Genomic DNA, 24,272 nt, shown 5'->3' with positions numbered 1-24,272 from the left:
AAATTAAATGCATACTGAACAGTGTTTCCTCCCCATCTTTAAAGATTTATGGAAGGTTGTGAGGAAAAAAGTGTGCATAGGTGCCAAAGTCAATGCTAATAGCCAACAAGACTTAATAGCAAAAGGAATGAAGTTTCCCTGCTTTTTAACCCTACGGCTGATCCAGGAGGATATTTTCTCCTATCTTGCATTTTGGCGAGATGAAGTCAATGTGTTCCCCAAAAGACTCGCTGCTCCTTGTAAAGAAGTTATAGTTGTGATGCAGAAGCCCCACTGTGAGGTCCTCTCTTGCTCTCATGGCTAATGCAATAAGCATATCTCAGTTCCCAGGTTCAGCTCAAAGCCTTCACTGTAGCATCTTCCAAACATCTCTGCCTGCCCTGGAGCCTGTTAGGTTAAAATCAGTAAAAAAAAAAATATATATATATCTATCTTTCATCTCTGCCTCCCAGAAAGAAGAGTCACTCCTGGGTTATCCTCCGGGCATCCTTACAAGTGTCCTACTCTCTCATGTAGAAGAAGGACAGAAGGAGAGACAGCTGTATCCTAAAATTTCAACCTATTCTTTACAGGTCTAAATTAAATTAGCTTCAAAGTAGTAACAAGGAACAAGGTAGATGAGGCACACTTAAATCCTCGCCAAAAAAATGCCCAGGCATTTCTTACAGCATGGTGCAGAGCTGGCACTGCTTCCTCAGGCAGAAGCCATACCTCAGAAGATTTCCCATTCCTGTCAGCTCCCTCTGTAGGGTTAGATGTCACCAATATGGCTGAGGCAGGCTGTGACAGCTTGTCATTCACATCAAGAGGAAGGGACTGAAAGGATCACAGTCAGACGGGATTCTTAACAGTTTCGTCACCCAGGCAATTTCAGGCCGGTAGTGTGAGAATCCAGCTCTCCCACCCAAGGAACACACGTAGGGGGACTGAGAAAGGGGCTTGATGCTATCCTGGATTGATTAAGGAGTGGTAGGGATACTTACCAAGGCCACATCTGCTAACAAGCATAAGCACAGCCCTAAAAGCCATCTCATACACAGTTAAAGCATGTCAGTGAGTGGGGGTTAAATCCCCCTCCTTTCCCTAGACAGCTATCTTCCAATCCCAATCCAGTTATTAGTGAGGAAGAGCCCAGTGGCCTGTCAGATCACTCCTTAGTTGTCAATTTATTCATAAATTATCAGTTCACCATGCCCAGCAGCTTTTGCTCTGAAGACTCCATGGATTGACACGCACATTCTCATGGTGAATTAGGTGCTCAATGGACATGGGAGAGACCCAGCCCCATTCTGCTTGCTTCTGGACCATTCTGCCTTGAACTTTTCCAAATGCTGTGTACACCCAGAGTAAGGGCAGGGAGAGGGACACGATCCACATACCTGGTAAAACCCTGCTTACTGCATGAAGCAGCCAAAGGGCACTGCTTGGGGACATACCCAGGAACCCTAGGCTCAAATCTCAGCAGGACAACAGTGACTTCCTTCCTCAAGAGAAATTGAATTGCAGGTTCTTTGCCATTGGGGAGTCTCTGATGGTAAACTATAAAAAAGAAGTTAGAGCTTGGGGGTACCCAGGACTTTACGATGCCAGAAAATGAGCCTGCACTCACATTATATCTCCTGCAAACAGCTGCAAGACTTTTATTTTATGGATAGTATCAATTGCTGGCAGTGAGATATCCAAGGGCAGCTTGTGTTGCTGACGGTCTAGGTAGTGAGGCATCTAACATGCCACTGCTTGTGACCAGAGCAATTTGAGAGCACAAAAAGAAGGCAGGTTTCAAAGTAATCAAGGCTAAGAGCTGTAGTTCTCCCTGACTACTGGTTAGTACAAACCATCTCTAAGGCAGCAGTAATCTCAGGGTACATCTTTAAAAAGCACTTTGTAATGAAAGGTGCTCTTGAGCTGTAAAGCAGCAGCGTTCAAAACAGCAACCTTTATGGTGTGTAACTAGGCTGCTGCGATGGATGGGAAATTTGAGTTTTCATTTCAGCTGCTCCTGAAGTTTCACTGCTTAGTATTTTGAGGTTTGGTTGGTTGGTCTTTTTAATCAAACAAATAAATGTCTTCCAGGGAAAGTAATTTTTAAAGTCTGTACAATTTAAGGGACTTGGAAATGATGTGAAATATGAAGCTGAAGGACTTAAAAAGCACCGTCTTCCTTGCTCTCTACCAAGAAACAAGGCTGACTTGTGTGGCCGCCTTTTCTTTGAGCCAAAGTCAGATGCTTCAGAATAAAAGAAGGAATGACTGATATTGAACACAAGATTTAAAACTGTGTTTGTTTTTTAATCTAATGGTACTGTTTCCATATTACAAGGCTCTAGAAATGGATCCATCAGTTTGAGTTCACATGGCACTTCACTTTCCCCTCTGGTCCTATTCAGATGATGGACATCCATAAAGCCTGGCCAAAAGGAACAAAGCTTAAAACCTCTAGGGAATAGAGCTGGCTTACAGAGTTTCTTTGAATATACCAGAGCAAGAAGCAGTTTCATGCAGGCACAGCAACTGGAATCATTCTTCCTGTGCTACACGACAAGCTGCAACTTGGGTGTTTGTGAACTGGCAATACTGTCATAACATAACCCTATAGCCCTACTCAGTTCTGCCTATTGGTGATGTGCCCAGTTACACTCTGCCTGTAGTACTAAGGCCGTGGTTTAAACGTGTGAGTTGCTCTTTACACATCACCTGCAGCACTGACAGCACACAATATTACATCCACATTGGCAGTAGGGAGAAAGTGGAAAGAGATACTCATACCAATTAATCTTCTTGCATGCAACACTTTCCATTTATCAATCTCCATGTGCTTCCCAAGCAGTTAAGCATTATTTTTCTTCACTAGGCACACAGCTTAGGCAGTCTCTATACATTTCTTACCTAAATCCCAAAGGATGGTGGTCAGTTAGAGCTGCCTGAAAAGCTTGCACAGAAGTAGAATTTTGACAAAATAGAAGAAAACATGCAGAAGCTGTCACATTTTCTCCTGTTTTCCAGCCGCTTTTCATCTTTTCCAATGACTGTTCCCTCACATACATACTTAGCCCTTCAGCACTGAATTTGCTGTGAATTAGGCGCTTTACAGTTTGGTGGTCCTAACTGATGCTGCTGAATATGAACATGCTTGGAAATACTGGGGGATTCATTTGTTAGCCATGTGTGTACACAACACTGAGCTTAATTGGTACTATTAAATAAGTCTCAAATTGAGAACAATGCACAAACATGTTTGAGAAAAGCAAAGTAGCCTTCTCTTACAGATTCACATTAGGCATCTTGACCTGAATTTAAAAGGCATTTTTATGTCTAAACACGCAGCTAGCACTCAGCAAGAGTTTTGAAAGCCCCTTAGTATATTAAGGTCAGAACTACCTTTTAACTGTACAAGTTAAGCCTTTAACCTGCCAAGAGGCTTTCTGTTATGGTTACATTCCCTTTCATCTTCGCATATCTAAACACCTCTGAAAATCTATTCACTCATTCAGAAAACTCAGCCCTCATTGACCCAAGTCCCTTCAGTCAACCCCAACAGCCAGGTTAGAAATTTTTCAGATCTGTCTTGTATGCAAAAGAAATGCCAATTTTACCCACGGTGTGTTGTCAAAACAGAGAACTGAAAGACACCTGTAGAACAGTGCTAGAAACACATAGTATTGACTAGTTTTGCCACTGGCAAGTATTGTAAGCATGAAGTCTTTGAGAAAATAGATGTTGCAATTGCAGAGCAGGGAGGAAAGTTTATCAACTTGCTTGGGATTTTCAACAAACGTTCAGCAGAAAAAAAGCCATCCTGCCATTTGCCTCCCTCTGCCATTCTGTGGTTTGTCTCACTCGACAGGTAGGACAGGGAAATGGGGTTACTGCTCTATTGTGTAGTAAACAGAGACACATCTTTGAAGGTAAAAGAGCCAAGGTGTGGGAAGTGAACAACTTCCACACTGCCCTACAACAGCTTTCTGGACGTAAGATCTCTGAGCTGTGATAGAAAAAGCAGAAGAGTCATCTGAGGACATGTGAGCAGGTTCAAACTAAATAGGACAGATGTTGCAAATGAGGATGCATCTTCTGCAGAAGCTGTCTGTACAAGTAGACTGAGCCACCTTCACGAAAGGCCACAGCCCCAAACAGCAGCATATGCACCACCACTCCAACACCTGCTATGAATTTGTCCTTGTCCTGTCCTCGCCTCTGCAGCTCAGAAGTAGAACATTTTACTGCACGGAAATGCAGGCTCCAGGTCACAGATGAGGCTCTCTGCAACCATAGTACCTCAAGATGTTTAGCAGTTCAAAGAACAACAATGGGCTACATGAGATGACAGTGGCATAGGTAGGAGTCCTGAGAAAGAAAGAGAAGTACGTTTAGCTTAGTAGTACTCCCAAGAGTCAAAGAAATAGTATTGTGTTAGATCACCCATATTATCTTCCATACAGCACTTTGCCCAGCTGGTGACTGAGATTCAACATGCAGGATACATTGGGACTTTGGGAGGATGAGCAGCAAGTCTGTACTACCAACAGCAGCCAAAGCACAGCCTCAGGTTTCATCCCCACATCTACAAGAAAGGTTTGGGAGCAGGCAGCATGCACTAAGCCTTGAGTGCAACACAGGTCACTAAAACATCATGAAGCTTGCAAGGCTGGTTGAAAGCCAGCATCTCACTGTTGTGGTTGATCCAGCCAACCACAGACTAATGAATTTTTTCAGTTACACATGTATAATTTCTTATTAAGCAATAATCTGGTCACATCTTAATGCTGGTGCCTGTTCTTCACAACACTTAAAATGCTAGAGGATTTAGAACGAAGAAAAAGTCAGTAACAAGCTGAAATGCAGCAAATACTGGGTCAAATTCTCCTGATATTTGCTGTTTGAAAGCTGCAATGTCACACTGGCATAACTGCAGGGGCTTTTTGAAGCAGTAATTCGCAGAAGCCTAAGCAATAAATGTTAGTGTAATTTTTTTCCTCTCTCCTTTCATTGGAATGTTTCCATCTGATATAATTAAGCCAGACTCTGGGATTTGAAAACAGACCGTATCAAAGCCAAGGCTGGTAGAACTTGAGCTGTAAATACAAGAATGAAGCAATGGGGATAAATAATTAAAAAGCACAGTAAAAATTATGATCGTTATCAGGATGGTTCTTCCACGTGCACTTGTTTTTTTCTTACACAGAAAAATCTGGAAGGTGGTGAAAGCTGGAATAACCACAAATATGTAAGTGCAATTTCAAACAATGATAAACAAGAAGGAAATGAAGCTTTTGAGTAGACAGCGAGAGCTGTTGTGCCATTGCAATGTATGTCCTATGGTCCATGAAAAGCCCAAACCCTATCCATTTAACATAGGGGAGGAAAGAAACTCATGGAGTAGATGTGCCAAAGATATCAGATTATTCTTTCTTTTCTGTTCTGTTGCTGCAGCCTGACAATAAAAGCTTGGTATCGGAGCTATGACCTTTCCAAGGTTTGTAAACTTCAGCGGGAGTTTCTATTCCCAACCCCAGAGCTGGTCCATATTAGGAGTAAGCAGCCCTGCTCTTCCTCAGCAGCCACTTCCTCAAGTTTTCAGGTTCTCCCCTCCATGTTTCACTCCCTGTCTCTGAACACATCCCAGAGCAGCTCCACTCCGGGTTTATTTGCAGATTTTATTGGCATTGCTGCCATTCCAAGTGTTGCCCTGCAGATAAAGAGGCAGAGAAAAGCCCTGCCAGTGTTAGCAAGCCAGAGACCTGTGCTGCATCTGTAGCACTGCTGCTACAAAACCTTCTCACCCTAACAAAACTCACTTCATCTGTGCTTAGTAAATACTAGAGTATTTCCCCATTTCTCCATAATCAGCATTTGATAACTACACAAAAGAGCCCGAAAAAGGCTGTGAAAACTTTGGAGCTCTCTCCCCTGCCCACTGGAAGTAACACTGTTGTGTTGCCTCTGTATTGCTAAAACCAGCTACCCCAATGCTGCTACAGCTGGTGCAGCTCCAACGGTGCTATCAGGACAGGGAATCCTAGTGTAGAGAGGCTGTTGCTAAGGGCTTTGACACTGTGTCATATAACTCTGCTCAGGGCAGGTCTAATCACTGTTGTACTTTAAAACCACTGATAGGTCTAGAGACTGGCTTACAACTTCACCTGCCAGCATTGCCAGTGCTGATGGAGCTGGAAAAAAGCCACAGCAACCCCAGGAAGCTTAGGGCTGTTTTCCTTGTGGGGACAGCACATGATCAGTGCCAGTATTGTGCAAAATTGTTGCTGTAGAAGCTCTGCACTGAGGCTTCCTTTCATTGTTGTTTCCATCAAATTTCCCTTGTCTACCTTTGGACAGGAAGTTTTTGCAGGGAGGATTTCACAGCTGCTTTCTACCCCCTTCACAGGCTTCTGGGTGGGAGGAGAAATGGCAGTAAATCAAGGGAAAGGCAAAAGCAAGAGGAGATTCCTGGGCTTTCATATGCGCTGACACACAAGTGAGTGCTCTCAGTTCCTTATCTACTCACTCTCTGGCCTCTATCAGAGATTCACGTCATTACCCAACTCAACGATTTCTGAGGGGGGATATTTTTCTTTGTCTGACACAGAAAAATGGACACTTGCAAACAGGCAGGGGTAGGCACCTCTTCATAACCTCCATGCACAAATTCAGCTGGCTTTCCTTAGAAATCCCTTCCCTTCAGTCCCAGTCCCCCAGAGCTGTCTGGCTGATTCTTTCTGAAAGCTTTGGCACTTAACATCCACCTCAAGCGTGCTTACAAGGTCACACAACCATGTGGCTCAACCCTTTCCTTGCTCTGCCAGCTCCACATTCACTCCACAGTCCTCTTCAACTGCATCCTGCCTCAGCACAAGACCTTTCACAAGTTCACCTCTGCTCTTCTCTCCCCTTCCTCATTTTGCCCCCTCCATCTCTGTCCTCTCTGAATGCCTTAGACACAACTGACCATACCTTCACTGTCCTTAGAAAGGCATTAGAAAGGTGTAGTTTTAAGTGTGTGCATTGAGCATATGAGAAGTCTTCTCTGGTGATATGCCCACAGTAACACACCATGTCTCAGATTAGCACTTCAGACAGATCTTTTGTCTTCTACCATTAGACTTTTTGCCTTCTTTACTCTTATAGCCCTACCAGCACTGGTGAAAGCCTTCCTCTGCACCTCCAGATCAGGAACATCTTGCCCACTCCTCATCTCTCAGGTAACATATCAACTTCCAGAAGTCATTTCTTCCTAGATTGCAAAGTATTTTTTAATCCTTCTAGCTCTAGTCTAATTTTTTAAAATTTTGATTTATTCCACTCTGGTCATTCTGTGCTACTCTCAAAATGCTTAGTATAATCAGTACAGACCAGCCTTCACCTATAATTCTATGGGACTATCATACTCAGCTGCAAGGAACCATTGTTAACATTAGCAATTAATTTAACTCTGGGAAATGCTCTGAGATGCAACTGATGTACGAAATGAAGTCCTACCTTCCGTTTGGATGGAAGTAACAGTGTTTTCCCCAGCTACGTCAGAGATACACCTCACAGTTTCTAAGCAGCAATGCGATTGCAATGCAGTGAGGCAGCCAAGCATTAACTTTAGTGTAGTCAGCACAAAGACTGACAGCAAGACAGATATAGCAACATGAATACAACCAGACTGGATATCATGTCCTAAGAAGCTTGGGTAGCCCACACTGGAAGCCTTGCTGCAAGCCTTAACAGTTATTAGCAGAATGAGGTAAATTAAAGTTAAGGCAGAGAAAATCTCCCAGCCAATGAGCACAGAGTTGCCTGCAGTATAGACATACCCAAAGCCATCATGTGAGGTCAGCCATGAATTGCATCTACCATAGCCACCGGGGGTGAAAAGTCAAGAACTCGAGAACAGCAGCAACTTGCCCTCATACCGCCTTTCCAAATATAACCTGCTAGCTCAAAGGGAAAGAAGTAATAGACTAGCATAAAAAGGCCTTCAGTTGAAAGCATTGCTTCTTTTTCAAATTGTTACTTCTACCTGAAAGACAAAACATGTACTAGATTTAAAAGAAAAAAGCAAACCCCTTTCAAAATAGCAGTCTCACTAGGTGGGTCCATTTATAAACCAGTTCCTCCCTTCCCATGACATATCAAGTTAAGATTAGAAGTGGATTTCTCTGTATAGCATTCGTTTGCCAATTTCTTACACCATAGAAGTAGGTGCAGCGGTGCTTAATCTTGCCATACCAGAGGCTACCAAGAGATGGCACCAGGGTTTCTGCATGCAACTTGTTCGTCCAGCCATCTGAAGTAACCTTGGTGTATGGTATTCCCCTATGCCTCATCAATTCTTCATCTATTTTCAAATCTCATCTGAAAGCATCTTTCTCCTTTGCCTCTACCCCTTAATTTTTCAATTTCTCTCATCTGCTGCTATTAACGGTACAATGCCAGTAAAGTATAATTCTGCAATGCAACTATTTACTCTGCAAAACAGCACCAAGATACCATCAGTCTGAAATGAGATTTTATAACTCATTATTAATATTAGAACAGGTCATTCTTTGAGAGAAAACACACAGACCGTAAAAAGAACGGAGAAGGAACTGCATAAAACTGAGACACCTTTGCTCCAAAATAATTTCTTCTATTACAATGGCTCATTGCATTAAATTCGAACACTAGGGTTTATTTGCTTATCTCTGTGATGTACCCATTGCTGCTCCATGTTATCTGAGATATTAGTGAAGTTGAAAAGACATATAATATAAACAAGAATTTTAAAGACAACCTTTCTTCCCTTTTTGCTGGCATAGTCTCATTCAGAACACTACTTACCAGTTTTATTTAGGAGAAATTCTAGGCTAAATCCCATTTAGATCAAGGCCAGATGGGAAGCATGTCATTTAATTGTGACATAGCTCAAAAGAAATATTTCAGCCCCTCCTGTGAATTTTCTACAGGGATCAAATGAACCAAATAGCAATTTGAAAATAAGCAGGCACTAAGCATTGATTAATTCTGACCACATTCCAATAGAATTGTGTGTTACTTCCCAATTAAATATCCAAACCGCTCAACACGATTAATGGCAAAACACAGACTAACAAGAGGAATTAAGGATGATTTGCTTTTGATCTGCTATCAGGAACCGTTGCCAAATAAACAAAGGCATAAAGCAGTATGTGGAGCATTCCTCAAAAACAGACCATCACAACAGCTACCATATCAGGTTGCAGAGGAACTAATCATCATGTTGGTGCGTTGAGTTTCTTCTTCTCAATATTGGCTGGCAATGGTCATGCAACATGTTCTTCTGTCCAAGCAGAGAGCAGCTGAAAATTTAGGACAATGCAGGAGATGGAAGTGCAGCAAATGTATATGGTAGTCTACCAGCAAGATGTTATCCAGGATTAAGGCTGAGGAAACTAACCGCCTGCACTGGGTCTAGGACTCATTTGCAACTGTATTTCTTCCATGTGTGTCTCCATCATTCTTAACAGAAGAGTTCCAGTGTTCAGGTCATCCCCGCTACACATCTCTTGTTTTCATCTAAAACAGACATAGCCCACTGCCATTCTGATTTCTTCTGTTGTTAACATCACAGGAGACCATTTTTACAAGCGTTTGTTGATGTGGCAGCTTGGTCACTTTTCAACACTATAGGCTTAATGCTTACATTTTATCTTACATTAAAACCACCAGTCCCAAGATGAGAAAACAGGATCTCAGTTGTGTGAAAACAAAACAGATTTCATAGAAGAACAGAATAATATATATACGCACACACATATATTCAAAGCCTGTTTTGAAGCTGTGTGCAGCCTCTTACATCTTCAGCATTTCCAGGGTCTTCGTACTCTCCTTGGTCAATCTGACACAACATCCAATTACATACAGACCCATCAGATTCGGGCTTTTAGCTTTAGATGTACTCTCGATCACATTGACATCACCTCTTCACTTGCATGAGCTCTGCTTTCAGTACTCCAGTAAAAATCATCTTCTCAGCTCACATTGTGACAAAAGTATTTGATACAGGAATCACTTCCCGACCATAGCAACAGTGTCATTATTATTCTTGCATTTTTCAGATTCATGAGCCACTCCTCACCTCAAATCACTTCTGAGCACACGTCACTGAAGAAAAGTCACACGTGGTGTTGTGTTCTCATTTCCTCTTCCTGGGTGTTGAGCCCTGACACTAGTTGGAGGGGACTGCATTTTCCACCTTTCTCTCAGCAACTGACTACCTGACTTAATCTTAAATGCCCATCATTCTACTTCCAAGTTACCCACTCCAGACTCATCCTCCACTCAGAGAGAAATAAACACTTCCAAGACAGCTCAAGTTTCTAGAGGCAAACATTTAATACAGATGAAGGGAACTTGCTTCTTTTTTCCTTTAGGATGTGAGCAGTCCAGATATCCACCTCAGGTGGATTAGGTACATGAGAGGATTTCCTTCCCTTAATGGAAAGGGAGATTATCAGCACATGTTTGAGGAGGTGGGACCATTCAATGAGCACCGAACATAAGAAGAATTGTGATCAAGTATCAGAAGTGAGCAATGCTGGACATTGAGCAAAGGCAGATAATTTCTGCATATCACATTTTCTAGGGAATTAATTTGGCCTCGTTCCCAGACCTTTTTTATTCACTTTCCACTTTTAATTAAGTAGTCAAACTTTACTGGAACAGCTCAGTACAGAGAGCCAAGTTCTGTGAATATTCACAGAAATAGAGTTTTTATTCTGACAAATACTCGTTCTTGTTGCAATCTCTCATATGAGGTTTATGTGAACACTCACAATTAGCCATCACTGCTCACTGTGGTAAATAGGTACTCACAAAGAGCTTTGCAAAGCAAACAAAAGACTGTAAAATTTCTTTTACTAAAACCGCAGAAATAAGACTGCCCTTCAACTTTTTAACAACAGAAAAAGGTAACAAAATGGAGGGAACGACTCAGGCATGAATCACACAATCATTTGACATTTTCTAATATACAGATCTTCCTCATATGAAAGAATCGTAGGTTCTGGGGTTTTATTTTCACTCACTTTGATAATCTACCTTCAACCTGAGGAGCTCTAGAAGAAGCCTGCACAACTTGTAGTCACATACAACATACAGCCTCCAAAGCCATTGGCCTGACATGCCAGCAGCCTGGGGAGATTATCTGATGCTTGGCCACCTGGAGACAGTCATACAGAGGAGACACAGCTCCTGCTTGGCCAGAGAGCAAACATCTGCCACTGTTACATTCCACACCCAGCTGCCCACAACACATCCAAATATCTCTCAGAACAAGTAAATTGGGAAAGTGAGAAAGGGTGTTGAAACGGACACTGGAAAGTAGGAGAAGAGTAGAAGATAAGGAACATATGGGGAATAAGTAAGCTGACAGGAGCAGGAACCATTGCACTGTGTGAGGCATCAGGGATGTTGCATTAGAGAAGGTGTTGATGGAGTGAAGATTTTGGCATCCAGTACACACACTTTTATCAGATATCCCAGCTACTAACATAAACAGAACGGAGAAAAACAGGACATCATCTGGCTTTATTTTAAACAGCCCCTATAAAAGGTATCAGAAAAATTCTGCTGCAGCACAGCATCATGACACACAGGCAAGACAGTCGAGAGTCTCCATCTCACTTGGATTTCACAGTGCTTAACTCAAGAGTCCTCTAAACCTCAGAGTTCTCTATTTTTTCATGTGGTTTTTACTTCAGATATGGGTAGTCCTGGAGAGACCCACACAGTTATGACACCAGCAACCTGAAGACCTCAAATGCCTAACTAAGACCAATAAAGTCCATGAGTCACAGTCTCAGAGGAATCAGAGCTACTTGGCATGCACCCAGAGAAGGTCAACTGGAGCACGGGAGAGTATTCTAAATAACCAAGAGCTTTGCCACCGGGAAAAATAAATAGAACTATGTATCTTGTTTCCACATCTTAGCTAGCTAGATAAATAGCTCTCATAGTGCACTCTCCAGGGGAGATTCTTAAAGTGACCTTGGTCCTGCTGTCGCCCAGGACAGGAGAATGCAGGCGTATCCACAAGAGAAGTGGTGCATTTTCAGTGCTGCATTCCTGGCAGCCGATCAAAGAACAAGGATAATCTCAGCCCCCACAGTTGCCGGCTGTTCCTTCCCAGCAGCAAGGCAAATCATGGTCGCACATAGTTATGAAATGGAGAGAAAGCATCGAGAGCAAATACAAAGGAAGGATCAGAGGCTTGCTGGGAGGACATTGGAGCTTTCCTCCACAAGCAAGTTACAGACTAGCATTCTCTTCAAGTCCCATACCGATAGCCAAAAACAAGCAGATATTTTTGTGACCGAACCACACCAAAATAACCCACTCCAGATTTCAGCATAGCCACAGCAACTTTGGGAAAAGCTGCACCAGCGTCAGATGACCAGAATCACATGCTGAACTAGACAAAGCACATGACCCCTTTTTATTCTTTCTCCCCATCTCAGAAAACCCACCAATAAGCTTCCTCTCCCAGTCACCCTACAAATTTTTCACTAGAGCAGCTTAAAAAAATAGAAAGACATTTTCACACATATCCACTTCTATTTTCTGACAAACTCTAAAGATGCCTGGGATTTGCAGACCATAGCTATCTCAGACATTCACTAATGCTGGGAAAGAAGATCTGTAACCCACTCCATAGTCTGGATTTCTGGTCTCAGGACCTAAATTCTTGTTAAGAACATCTCTTGAACCTACCTTCCCCAGTGAGAGCAGTGTTTCCAAATGAACTGCTAGCAAGCACAGTCCCAACTAAATAATAAGGAACTAGTACCTTTAAATAGATTGCAAGCATTCTTTAAAACAAAACAGGTTCCTGCACTTCTGATGTAAAACAGACTGTCTTCACCTTCTCAGCTGCTCCTAGTTATGAAATGAAACAAGTAGCTTTGAACCCTAGGCAGGCCAGCTGAGTGGTTACCAGGCTTCAGCTGATTTATGGCTCTTGTTTGTAAAACCAAGTGTAGGTGGGAGCCAAATCACCTTTTTCTGTGAACTAGGTCCCAGGAAAGATTGTATCCTCTGTTTGCACAATCATACAACAGTGTTTTAAGAGCATAAATATTTTAGGAAAAAAAGGAAATTAGGGAACTGAACTAGCAATGAGGAAGATCAGGTAGACAACAATTAATGTATAAGTTACCTTTTTTCAAAGGGAAAATAAACCCAAGCTTTTCATCAATAAATAAAATGGCTTATTAGCAATAAAATTGGAGTTTTATTGAGGGAAATTTCTGGTTTGTGTGTGCATGTCCCAAATGGAAAAAAGGTCCACAGAAGAGGTCAAAACAATTCTTATACAACAGATAAAAGGAAGAAAAACTGAAATATTGCACACTGGCAATTTGGAATTATTGAAATCAAAAGCAGCGTTTTTCTGTGAAGGCTATTTCATTCCCTTTCTGCTTAGAAGTGAGTATTCTACACCACTTTACAGCCTACATTACAACAACCCTCAGCAGCACTAGCTGCATCTCCAAATGAATATCAGCAAAAAGCCAGGCAAGAAATGTGTGACAGTTACCAAGTTTTCCACTTCCCGCAGAGGAAACAGCAAATGGAAAAAGCAGCTTTGCACAAAATTCATTTTGCAGCCAGTCCCATTGCTTAACGGAGAACTAATACAGGCCCAAGTCCCATTACACACAGATCCTGACCTATGAGGCTATCACAGAAGTAGAACTAACATTAGTCTAATCACAGCCCACAGTTCCATAGGAAGGAAATCATGGAATTGAGTGGAATTTGCTTGCTTAGTTAAACACAGGCATGGATCCATCAATCACTTTTGGTTGCCTCAGAAGTCAAGCCCAGATCTGGGTTTAACTCATCCTGAGCAGCCTTGTCACACAAAAAGGCAGTTCTCCAGGCTGCCTTAATTTTAAAGATTAAATTTATAACGTGAAGCCTAAGGGGAATCTTGGAGGGTGCTCAGATATCCTAGGAATAATATCCTAGCGATAATATTCTTTGAGTTGGGTAATACCCAAATCCCTGTGTAGGAATCAACCTGACGTACTTTTGGACAGACCATGTAGAGGAATCACAGGTACTCTGGCTGAGAGAGAACTGAAGCTGTGAAGCAGTTCCAGGTACTTAGCACTATACTAGAAAGACAAAAATGCAGGCAAATGTGAGTTGGCTTCTATTAACAAGGCAGCTGCGGGAAGCTGTGTATCTGCTGGGCCACTCTGTGTCTTATTTAGCAAAGCAAACTGTTCAAATTTTTTGTATAGCCCCGGACACGTAGGCAGAAGAACCAGAAGAGTGCTGCATTTAGCAAACAACAGTACCATGTGTTGATGTGCAAGTTCATCACTTACGGATAGTGGAAATTAATTCAAATTCCTTCCCATGCAATGTATTATGTAACTGGCCATATTGGGAGAACTGGTATCAGTCTTTGATGGTAACAGCAAGATGGACATTATTTACTGGTGCCCTCATCCAGAGTGACTGGTTCCCACCTCACCCACAGCTGAGTAAGTAGCGGCCAAACTGTCATGCCGTGTTTGTCCATCCACTTCTTACCTACAAGTGATGCTCAGCCTAAAGCTACTTCCTCAGTGACCACCAGCCATGAACCTCACCCATGTCGGGTCCATGCAGAAGCCAAAACTGACTGAATGTTGCCATGTCCTTGCCAAGACATGTGTGAACAAATAGGGACCACGTGCTCTACAAGGCGTTGCATGTCTAAGCAGGAGAATGGGCAGGTTCTGTGTTGCTTAAGCAAATGTGATTGTGTGAGCACAGCTCATAGCAGTAAATTCTTCCTCCTGTTTGTAATGAGCAAGCCACAGAAATGCCTTATGTCCTTCTGTGGATGTTTTCCACATTACAAAGTTTGCCATGAAAGGCATCTGAAGAAGCGGTCAGAACAGAGAACTTGGGGACTAATGTTCGGCATTAAGATGGAGATACAAAATGGACTTGCTGTCTTCAGAAAAAAACTATCTGAAATATTTGGGATGGCCTTAAAATAGACCCAGATTAGTACTAGTAAGAACTGTCACACTTCCAGAATATCATGGTCTCAACTGCCTACAAAAGGAGGATGAGGGCAGCACTGCCACAATTCTGCTGTACCTGTCCCCAGGCCAGTGGCGGCAGGAGGTTCTTGCTAAGGGGTAGGCAGGAGCGGTTTGTCTGCTGCCAGCACATGCTTCTCAAACTCCTGTCCTGACTGGGAAATGAAGGGCAATACCTGGCAATCAAACTGCCATCCCTGTATAGGGTACACTACAAATAAACGGCCACCAGCATGAATCATATGATGAATCATGGCATTAACATGTCCTTCAGGGAACTATTTCTGCCTGTTAAAAAACCCTGCAGATTTAAAGTGAGTGGAAATTACGCATCCATTTCTGATTTCTTTGCCCCTTCAAGTGAAACCAAAATTTTATTTTTTACTGTCCTGGAAAGATGGGTTCCCTTGGGGATACTGCCTACCTGACTGTCCTGACGTGTCTCTTGCTGTAGGGGGTGATGACTTTGAAAAGTAGCTCCATGGCTCCATTGATGCCAAGTGTGGTTCCTGTGGTAACTAAGCCAATAAAGAGAAAAGCAGTCAGATATGAAGCAGGCAATCTGCAACATGGTGTTTAGAGGTGGTGCAAGGAAGGGAGTAGCTGCCTCTGGGGCTATGAGCAGTTTTCTCTGGGCTCCCAATTGAACTTCACAGGTCGTTTTAGAAACACAGAAACTGAAGCAGAAAGCTCTCTGTGGACACAATCTGAGCCAAAATCAGACACAAAAACGGTCCTACAGTTCTTCACCGAGTTCTCCAAAACCCCTTTTCCTGTAAATACTGTACTCTCCAGAGTACAAATTATAGTTAAACAGGGTCATCTCCCAGCAAAGTGCCAGGGCTCGAATTCATCCCACATTTCCCACAGGCAACTCAATAAGGACAGTGTATTTCATAGGGGCATGGAGGGCAGTTTTCATTCTGTAGTATTATTCAGCAGCATGGAAATGGTTTTTAAGGGGTAGGGGTGCTTCTGAATGCAGCTTAATTTCAGCTAGGCAAATTTTGCCTTTAATCCTTCACTTGCTAACACACTAGGAACTTTTATAGATAAATTTTGCCATCGATTTAAAAAGTGCCCAATGCATAAACCAGGTGTTTAGCTAGACCTCCCCACTGTGATACAGGATCTCTGTGTAAAGAAGGGACGAATACAGACCTGAAATATTAAATACAAGCAAACAGGGTGAAAGGATCAGTAATGAAGAGCGGCCAGAGGGAGACCTGGCTTCCTGCCCACTGCTGAGTTTTGGCTATTTTGTAAATATCTCCCAACGGTCATCAGAGAGCTGCCAGAGGGCCCATCATCTCCTACAGTCCTACCGTGTCACCGCCAAGTTATCCTGTGATGGAAAGCTTTGCAAGGCTTGCCAGCTGCTTTCACACTAGCTGGTAACTCATTAGAGACAGGGCGGTGGACAAGGCTGCTTGAACTCATCCTGCCCCAGAGTGGGATGTGGGCTGCCACACATAACTGGTTCCAGAGACTGTGAAGGGAGCAACCCAGAGCAAAGAACTGCTGCATGAGATTGTGACCAAGCACTTATCTTTTCTGTTTTCGTATCTAAGCACTCTTACAGTTTTATATGCTTCTAGATCCTCTTTAGTTCCACACCGTAAAATAATTTTTAAGGTTGGGAACATGTAATGTCCTAGTTTGGTACAACATCCACATAGACCTTCACATAACCTCTCCTGCAGCTTCCCAGCTGGGCCACAGAGACCACAAAGTCAAAGCTACTCATGGAAGGGGGAAGCACATCTGGGGAGTGCTGGAGATACCCGGATAGTAACAGATGCTCCATCAAAGGAGCAGAGGTGGGGTTCTGGGGTCTGAAACCAGGAAGGAAGCCAGGCTGCAGTGTGCATCCTAAAACCTCTGCAAAACCTGCAGCTGAATTGGGATGCAGGTGCACTGAAGCAGGGAGCAGGGAAGTGTGTAGATCATCCTTTTGGGTGGGAGACAGCACAGGGTCACACTACACAGCTGTGAAACCCAAATAAAGGCACGTTTCAGCTTCTGGCCTTGGCTGCATTTTCAGTCACACTCAGCCTTTCAAATACTGCTTATCACAGGGAGAGGGGTTGAATGTTGAGGCTTGGCTGCTTGCCTGAGAAAGCCCATTGCATGAAGCTAGCTCCTGCACAGATAGAAGGGACCTGCAGGGCTGGGCGCCAGGAGTGCTAAATCTTAAGATGCATATAGCAGACTGCAGACAGGATGGCTGTCAAGAATTATCTGCTGGATGAGGGATGTGGGGAAGGAGAGGAAGGGGTTAGAATGAGCAAAGGGAAATTTTTGCTGACAGACTCAGTGCTCTCCAGTAGGGAAAGCCTCTATGAATCTGTAGTGAATCTGGGAAAGAATACTGGAAATCCCGTTGCTTGAATCATTTAAAATGAGGGCATTGCCACACAAGAAAAGCTGAGATAGTGCATGTCTGAGGGGGGATAGTAGGACTGGGATCTAACATGTATTTCCAGAGGAACTTGAATGAGTAACTGATTTCTCTCTCCCTCTGTTTCTCCACCCTTATACTACTTCCTCATGGAGCTGCTCTGAGGATCAATACAACACAGAAGAATGAAACGTTTGGCTATTATGGTAGTGGGAACTGCATAGAGCCTTAAGGCACCTAAGTCTCAGAGCAAAGGAGTTGACTGTTTATACTCTAGAATAGGAGACCATTGCCATGAATATTTTTCACTACAGCACTTTTATCTTCACAGTCCACAGATGAAATACACTGTAAAGTTTGTATAGGCTCCTTGAGGAGCACCTCTTTATGTGGTCATTCTGGCTTTTGTGCCTGATTCTGTATATTAACAGTGCATGGGCACTAACCTTAATCGGGAATGATGTTTCTTTCACTGAAATTGCTAAAAAAGGGCTCTGGTGGTTGTCACATGGAAGAGAAGAGGAAAATCCAGGCACTTACTGTTAGAAGCACAAACCCGCAGGACCCAGAGGCAGTGGGTGAGGTGCAGGTGGTGGCCCAGGTTTCTTCTTACCAAGCTCAGTATTATATCAGTTGCTTCTGCCTTCTGCACTTTCAAACCAAACTTCTTATCTGTGAAAGCAAATATGAATCAAACTATTACAAAGACCAGGTCTCTGCAGCAGTGCTGATAAACGTATTTGCACCAAATCTTACAACTCAAGATCTCATGACAAAGGCATTCAAATGTATCAATCAGTTAGATCAGAATTATTCACACTGAAAAGAGGAAAACATGGGATTTACCTAAAGTCACATTTACAAATCATAGAATGGTATGGTTAAAGGTCAACTAGTCCAACCACCCTGCAGTGAGCAGGACATCTTTAGCTAGATCAGGTTGCTCAGAGCCTTATCCAGCCTCTTCATGAATGTTTCCAGGGATGATGGTTCTATCACCTCTCTGGGCAGCCTGTTCCAGTGTTTCATCACCCTCACTGTAAAAAATTTCTTCCTTAAATCTGGCTTAAATCTACCTTCTTTTAGTTTAAACCATTAGTCCTTGTCTTATCGCAACAGGCCCTACTAGAAGTCTGTTCCCCATCTTTCTTATAAGCCCTCTTTAAGTACTGAAAGGCTGCAATCTGGTCTCCCTAGAGCCTTCTGCTCCAGGCTAAGCAACCTCAGTTCTCTCAGCCTTCCCTCATAGGAGAGCTGTTCCCTCCCTCTGATCATTTCTGTGGCCTCTTCTGGGCTCACTCCAACAGGTCCATGTCTTTCCTGTGCTGAGGACCCCAGAGCTGGACACAGCACTGCAGGTGGAGTGTCACCAGAGCCGAGTAGAGGGGGAGAATCCCATCCCTCGACCTGCTGGCCACACTTCTTTTGATGCAGCCAGGATATGGTTGGCCTTCTGGGCTGTGAGTGCACATTGCTGGCTCATGTCCAACTTTGTCCACCAGTACCCCCAAGCCCTTCTCAGCAGGGCTGCTCTCAATTCCTTCATCCTCCAGCCTGTATTGACACCAGGGGTTGACCTAACCCAGTTGCAGGACTTTGCACAACCTCATGAGGTTCACATGGGCCCACTTCTTGAGCTTGTCCAAGTCCCTCTAGATGGCATCCCATCCCTCAGATGTGTCAACCGCACCACTCAGCTTGGTGTCATCTGAAGGTGCACTTGATCCCACTGTCTATGATATTGATGAAGATGTTAAACAGTACTGGTCCCAGTATGGACCCCTGAGGGAAACCAGTTGTCACTGATTTCCATTCAGACATTGAGCCATTGACCACTACTCTCCAGATGCAATCATCCAGCCAATTCCTTATCCACTGAATAGTCCATCCATCAAATCCCTATCTCTCCAATTTAGAAAGAAGGATGTTATGGGGGACTTTGTCAAAGGCCTTACAGAAATCCAGATAGGTGACATCCATAGATCTTCCCTTGTCTGCTGATCACAGAAGGCCACTAGGTTAGTCAGACAAGGCTTGCCCTTAGTGAAGCTATGCTGGATGTCTCGAATCACATCCTTGTCCTCTATGTGCCTTAGTATAGTTTCTAGGAGGATCTGTTTCATGATCTTCCCAGGCACTGAGGTGAGGCTGACAGGTCAGTATTCCCAGGGTCCTACTTTCTATCCTTTTTAACAACAGATGTAAAGTTCCCATTTTTTTAGTCACTGGGGACTTAACCTGGTTGCCATGACTTTTCAAATATCATAGGGAGTGGCTTGGCAACTACATCAGCCAATTCCCTCAGGATTCTGGGATGCATCTCATCAGGTCCCATAGACTTACGTATGTTCAGGTTCCTCAGGTAGTCTTGAATCTAATCTTCTCTTCCAGTGGGAGGGACTTTGTTCCCCCAGTCCCTGCCTTGAGGTCCATCTACTCAAGAGGTGTGGGAGAGAAGTTGCCAGTGAAGACTGAAGCAAAAAAGTTGTTGAGTACCTCAGCATTATCCTCATCTGTTTGCCAGTTGTGTTTATCATGAGGGGTACACTTTCTTTTTCCAGCTGATGTATCTACAAAAGCTACTGCCTTTTGCCTGTTGGGTGGAGGATATAGGATCCCCGCAGTCTTGTGGTTTTTCTGGTGGATGTTCCTGGCTCTCTCTTGGTGGAGCAGAGCATGGTTCCACCAGTCTATCTCTCCTGTGAGAGCTACCAGCTCCTGGTGGGTCTTTCTGCTGCCCTGGCGTTTCCCTGCCTCAGGAAACACCCTCTGTATGCCAAGATCTGCCACTCCGCCGCGGATTGGGCCATCAAAGAGAAATCGTATTTTAAGATTTTGCTTAGGTTAAGGGAAAACAAAAAAAATTTCTGCCGGGGGGGCTTTCAACTACAAGGCCAACCCAAGGCAGAACACGGATGAAACCTGTGTAAGAAGCAGCTCTACGTGCGTGTATGCCCTCCCTGCCTTGTTGCAGAATCTCTTCCTGGCCAAACTGCAGACAAGCGGCACACCTCAAAACGAAACTCACAGCTGTCTATCAAACACATCCCAGTGCTGACTATTCCTGGGGCTATCCGTCAGTTTTGAGCCCCCCCACCCATGAAGTCCCTCACCGCTCAGCAGTACCTCTTTGGCCGACCCTGGCCAGCAGGCGAAGCAGAGGCAGGAGGGTGCTGTGGTCGGGCGGCTCCACGCGGGCAGCGGTGGCGAGAGCCTGCAGCAGCGCCTCAGTGCCACCTTTGCTGATCACATAGTGAATTCTCCGGCCAGTCCCTGGGGAAAAGAGGAGAGACTGCTCAGAGTATCCCTTCCCTGAGCCACAACGATTGCACTTTTACCCCTCATGGAGCACACAAAGCTCGCATGACCTTCCGACGGTGTTTTATTGCTATGAACCCAAAGGTGTTTGCTGAATTGACCATGGATCTCAGGTGCCCCTGGCCTGGAGACACAGCTAATGGCCTCATGGTAAAACTATGCACTCTGCTGCCTCTTGCTCTGGCAGTCATTATCTTTACAAACCCATGTCCTGCAGGAGTTATTCATTGTGCTTTGAAATGCAGCAGAAAGGAATAAGCAGAGACACCAACAGGTTTCAAAGGAGCAGAAGGCTCAGTGATCTTTTCTTAGATACTGGAAATTAAACAAGCAACAAACTTCTGCCAAATGAACAAGGATCCTAGGGAAACTTTGGATAGAGCTTTCAAACAAATCTATGTCTCCAGAGAATCCACACTCTAATACTGTGGGTCCTACTCTGCCAACAAACATTGATCCATGGGTGATTTCAGCAGCAACTTCAGGCTCCGTGGTTGGAGGAAGTCGCACATTCAGCTCCTGGAGGGGAGACAATACCTTGTGTCCCCTCCACATAGGCAATCCTTCCATCTAGTTAAGGAACTGCAGGGCTTCAAAAGAGAGTCCCAGCTGGATGGGATGATGTCTGTGGTGGGGCTCCGAGGAGTGGGGAATACAAGAGGCTCCAGCACCCACGGATGCAGCCCCCACAGCCTAGCACCTTGGTTGGGTTGAGAGTTGTTTAGCAAATGACATTTTTGAGGTGGAGCAGGAAGAAAAAGCAACTTAATTATTTTTTCAGTTCTTTTGCCATTTCACTTATTTTTTCACGTGGCTCAGGCACATGCAGCAATGTGACTTCCTTGCAGCCCCAAGGTAGAGTCTCCTTTTGGGGAAATGCTGAACTCTCTCCATTAGAGAGTCCCTGAGCTCTGAGAAGTCAGGTTCTTCTCTCTTTCTCACTGCCCTCTCTCCAATGGCACTGGTGAACATTTCCAGTGGTTGACTGACAGGGATTATGAAATACTTTGAAATTCATGGGCATCTTTTAAATTAAAAAAATAGGAGGCTTTCTCTGGGTCTTTTTTTTTTTTTTTTTCTTTAACTTACTGAAAAAGATCAGTTTTCCAAACACAAGAGTAAGGACTGATGATCTACAGATACAATTCATGTTTTGTTCACCTTGCAAACACCTGTCCAAGATTAAGAAGGTGTGAATCCCCTGACCTATTTGAGGATTCTCTTTCTGCCCCTAGCCCGCAGGCATTGCCCCAGAGCTTTGCTTACTTACCCAGAGAAAGCAAGTCAGTGAGGACACTAAGGATATTCAGGATGACATCCTTGTCACAGGAGCTCTACAATGGAAACACACCAAATTTAGGGATCAATTCGGAACAGTGAACTTCATGCTACACAGGGCTGCAGTGCATCATGTGGTGCAGAGGCATTGAGATCCTTGTTTGGATACTAAGTACTTTTCATGCCATCTGGCCAGTGAATATATGGAACCAAATTGATAGTACATTTTAAAAGCCTCTGACAGACATACTGATCCTATTACACAGTATTTAATACACAGTAGCGTTTCTGCAGAATCTACACCTAAATCTCTCTTTTTTGGTTTGGTCTGGTTACCTCAAAGTTGAGGAAATTCTGTATCACACAGAAATGTTAAATGTGGGGTGGTTTTTCATGACAGCATCCCTTATTACTGGCAGTTGAAGAAGAATATCTTTAAACAATATTAATCTTATTTACAAGAAAATTCCCCCATCTTCGAGCTTTGCAGCCACAACTACATGGAAGCCTGGAATTTGGGGAGCAGAAAAATGCCCTAAACTTATTTGTAATCAAGACCAATTAAGCACCACACCTTCTACTTTAAATTTTGTGTTAGAGGAAATAAGATATACTGTACTTGAGGAGAAAGAAACACATGATATCTACCATCCATCTGTGTGATACACTAGACCCCTTCTATAATCCTCCTCCAACCCAGGCTGCACTGCTGAGACTGAAGAATTAATCACCAGCCTGTATTGCTGTGTGAGGGATTTGGGTACATTCTACATCTCTTAGTTTCCATACAGATAAAATACAACACAATATAACTTTCCAATATAATAGAAAACTTGCATTTGCGTAGCCTTGATCCTGAAGAACCTCAGGATCACATAAACTATAATGGAATCACTTTAGCTCCCATTAAATTATTACAATAGGATAATATCTTACAAATATATGGCTCCTATATTTCTGAATGTTGAAGTGCTTCAGAAACTTAGCCTACTAGTATGTATTCTGGATATATGGGATCATTTTAACAGTCAAATTGATTCAACCATTTTCTGACATATTTAAGATTATGCAACTGAATATTTAAGACATGGAATTGAGGAGTAACACCTAGCAAAAATAAACTCTAGAAAGAATACTAGGGAAATCTAATTCATGTATGTAATAATGACTGTTAATGCAAATGGACACTTTTTTTTCCAAAAGTTCCCTGCTAAAGTCACAGCGTAAGATGACATAGTGCTGAGGATTGTGTAGCTAATTAGGAAGCTGCAAATCATACCTCCTCCTCCTTTGTTATATTTGGGGAGGGTATGCCTTGAGTGAGACATGGGGATGAAGCAGGAAAATGGTCAGTTTTCACAGTCAGAGCAGGTGACTTTCAGCCTGGAGAATCAAGTTTCCACCTCTGCTGCAGAACTCCTGTAGGATGCTCGGCAGCTGCCTTCAACCAAACCTCCTTCTGTATTGGCAAATTATATGTGCCATCTTCTGCATGCAATATCTACATTAGCGCTGATGTATCCTAACTTGTTTATCCTTACCATTACGCAATCTTAGATTTCTTTTTTAATCATAATTATTAATGAAAACTAACTTCAAATCTCTGAAAAGCAGAATTCCCTCCATACTGGTTTTGCTCAACTACCAGTGCTACCGAACTTTAACTGCTCAATACACATTTCATACTGGCACAAGTGAGCAACAGGGACAAGAGTATCAGCAGGAGAGTGAGACAAAAGATCAAGATGTGGTCAGGGGAAGAGGAAGGAAGAAAGAAGAGTCAGAGAAGGATGAGAGATTGGAGCAAACAGGCAGAGAATCACTTCTGAAATGGATGACTCAAGGGAGAAGGGTCTGTGAGCACTGATGCCTTTTTAAAGACTCACCTTACTTTTGCTATTAGCTAAAATCCACAGGAAAAGCGCATGTCTCATCCCCATCTCAGAGCTGGCCCATGCCCAGAGCGAGAGCCTGCTGTTTCTATTCATTACTACATTAACTCAACAAGCAGAGATCTCTGCACTGAACATAAAAGTTCAGCCCTTTTATGAACTGTGTAGAAATCAAAAGGCTCAGTATGATAGGGTTACTGCTCCTTTCAGAGCCAAGACAAACAGAACACATGGTTTTAATGAAATCCAGTAACTCTCAGTTCACCAAGTATTGCCACCCTCACCTCAGAGAAGGGGTCCCACTTCGTGTTACTGGCTCAAGGGACCACACAGAGAAGA

At 43.4% G+C, this 24,272-nt stretch overlaps 1 protein-coding gene across 1 annotated transcript in view; it reads right to left on the bottom strand.

Moving 5' to 3' along the window:
• Nucleotides 1–23,981, bottom strand: part of AGBL1 (AGBL carboxypeptidase 1) — a 272,595-nt gene extending 248,614 nt beyond the window's left edge. The window contains exons 1-5 of the mRNA XM_086471611.1: nucleotides 23,928–23,981; nucleotides 22,034–22,097; nucleotides 20,572–20,718; nucleotides 17,986–18,117; nucleotides 15,469–15,562 (exon numbers count right to left, since the gene is read on the bottom strand). Of these exons, the coding sequence (XP_086327737.1) occupies nucleotides 15,469–15,562; nucleotides 17,986–18,117; nucleotides 20,572–20,718; nucleotides 22,034–22,097; nucleotides 23,928–23,981 (491 nt within the window). The remainder of the gene's footprint in view (nucleotides 1–15,468; nucleotides 15,563–17,985; nucleotides 18,118–20,571; nucleotides 20,719–22,033; nucleotides 22,098–23,927) is intronic.
• Between the last annotated feature and the right edge of the window lie 291 nt (nucleotides 23,982–24,272).

Source organism: Leptosomus discolor, chromosome 11 (assembly GCF_034619465.1).
Source record: "Leptosomus discolor isolate bLepDis1 chromosome 11, bLepDis1.hap2, whole genome shotgun sequence".
NCBI classification, from domain to species: Eukaryota; Metazoa; Chordata; class Aves; order Leptosomiformes; family Leptosomidae; genus Leptosomus; species Leptosomus discolor.
The sequence above is the reverse complement of the archived record's forward strand: the minus strand, read 5'-3'. Positions and strand labels throughout refer to the sequence as shown.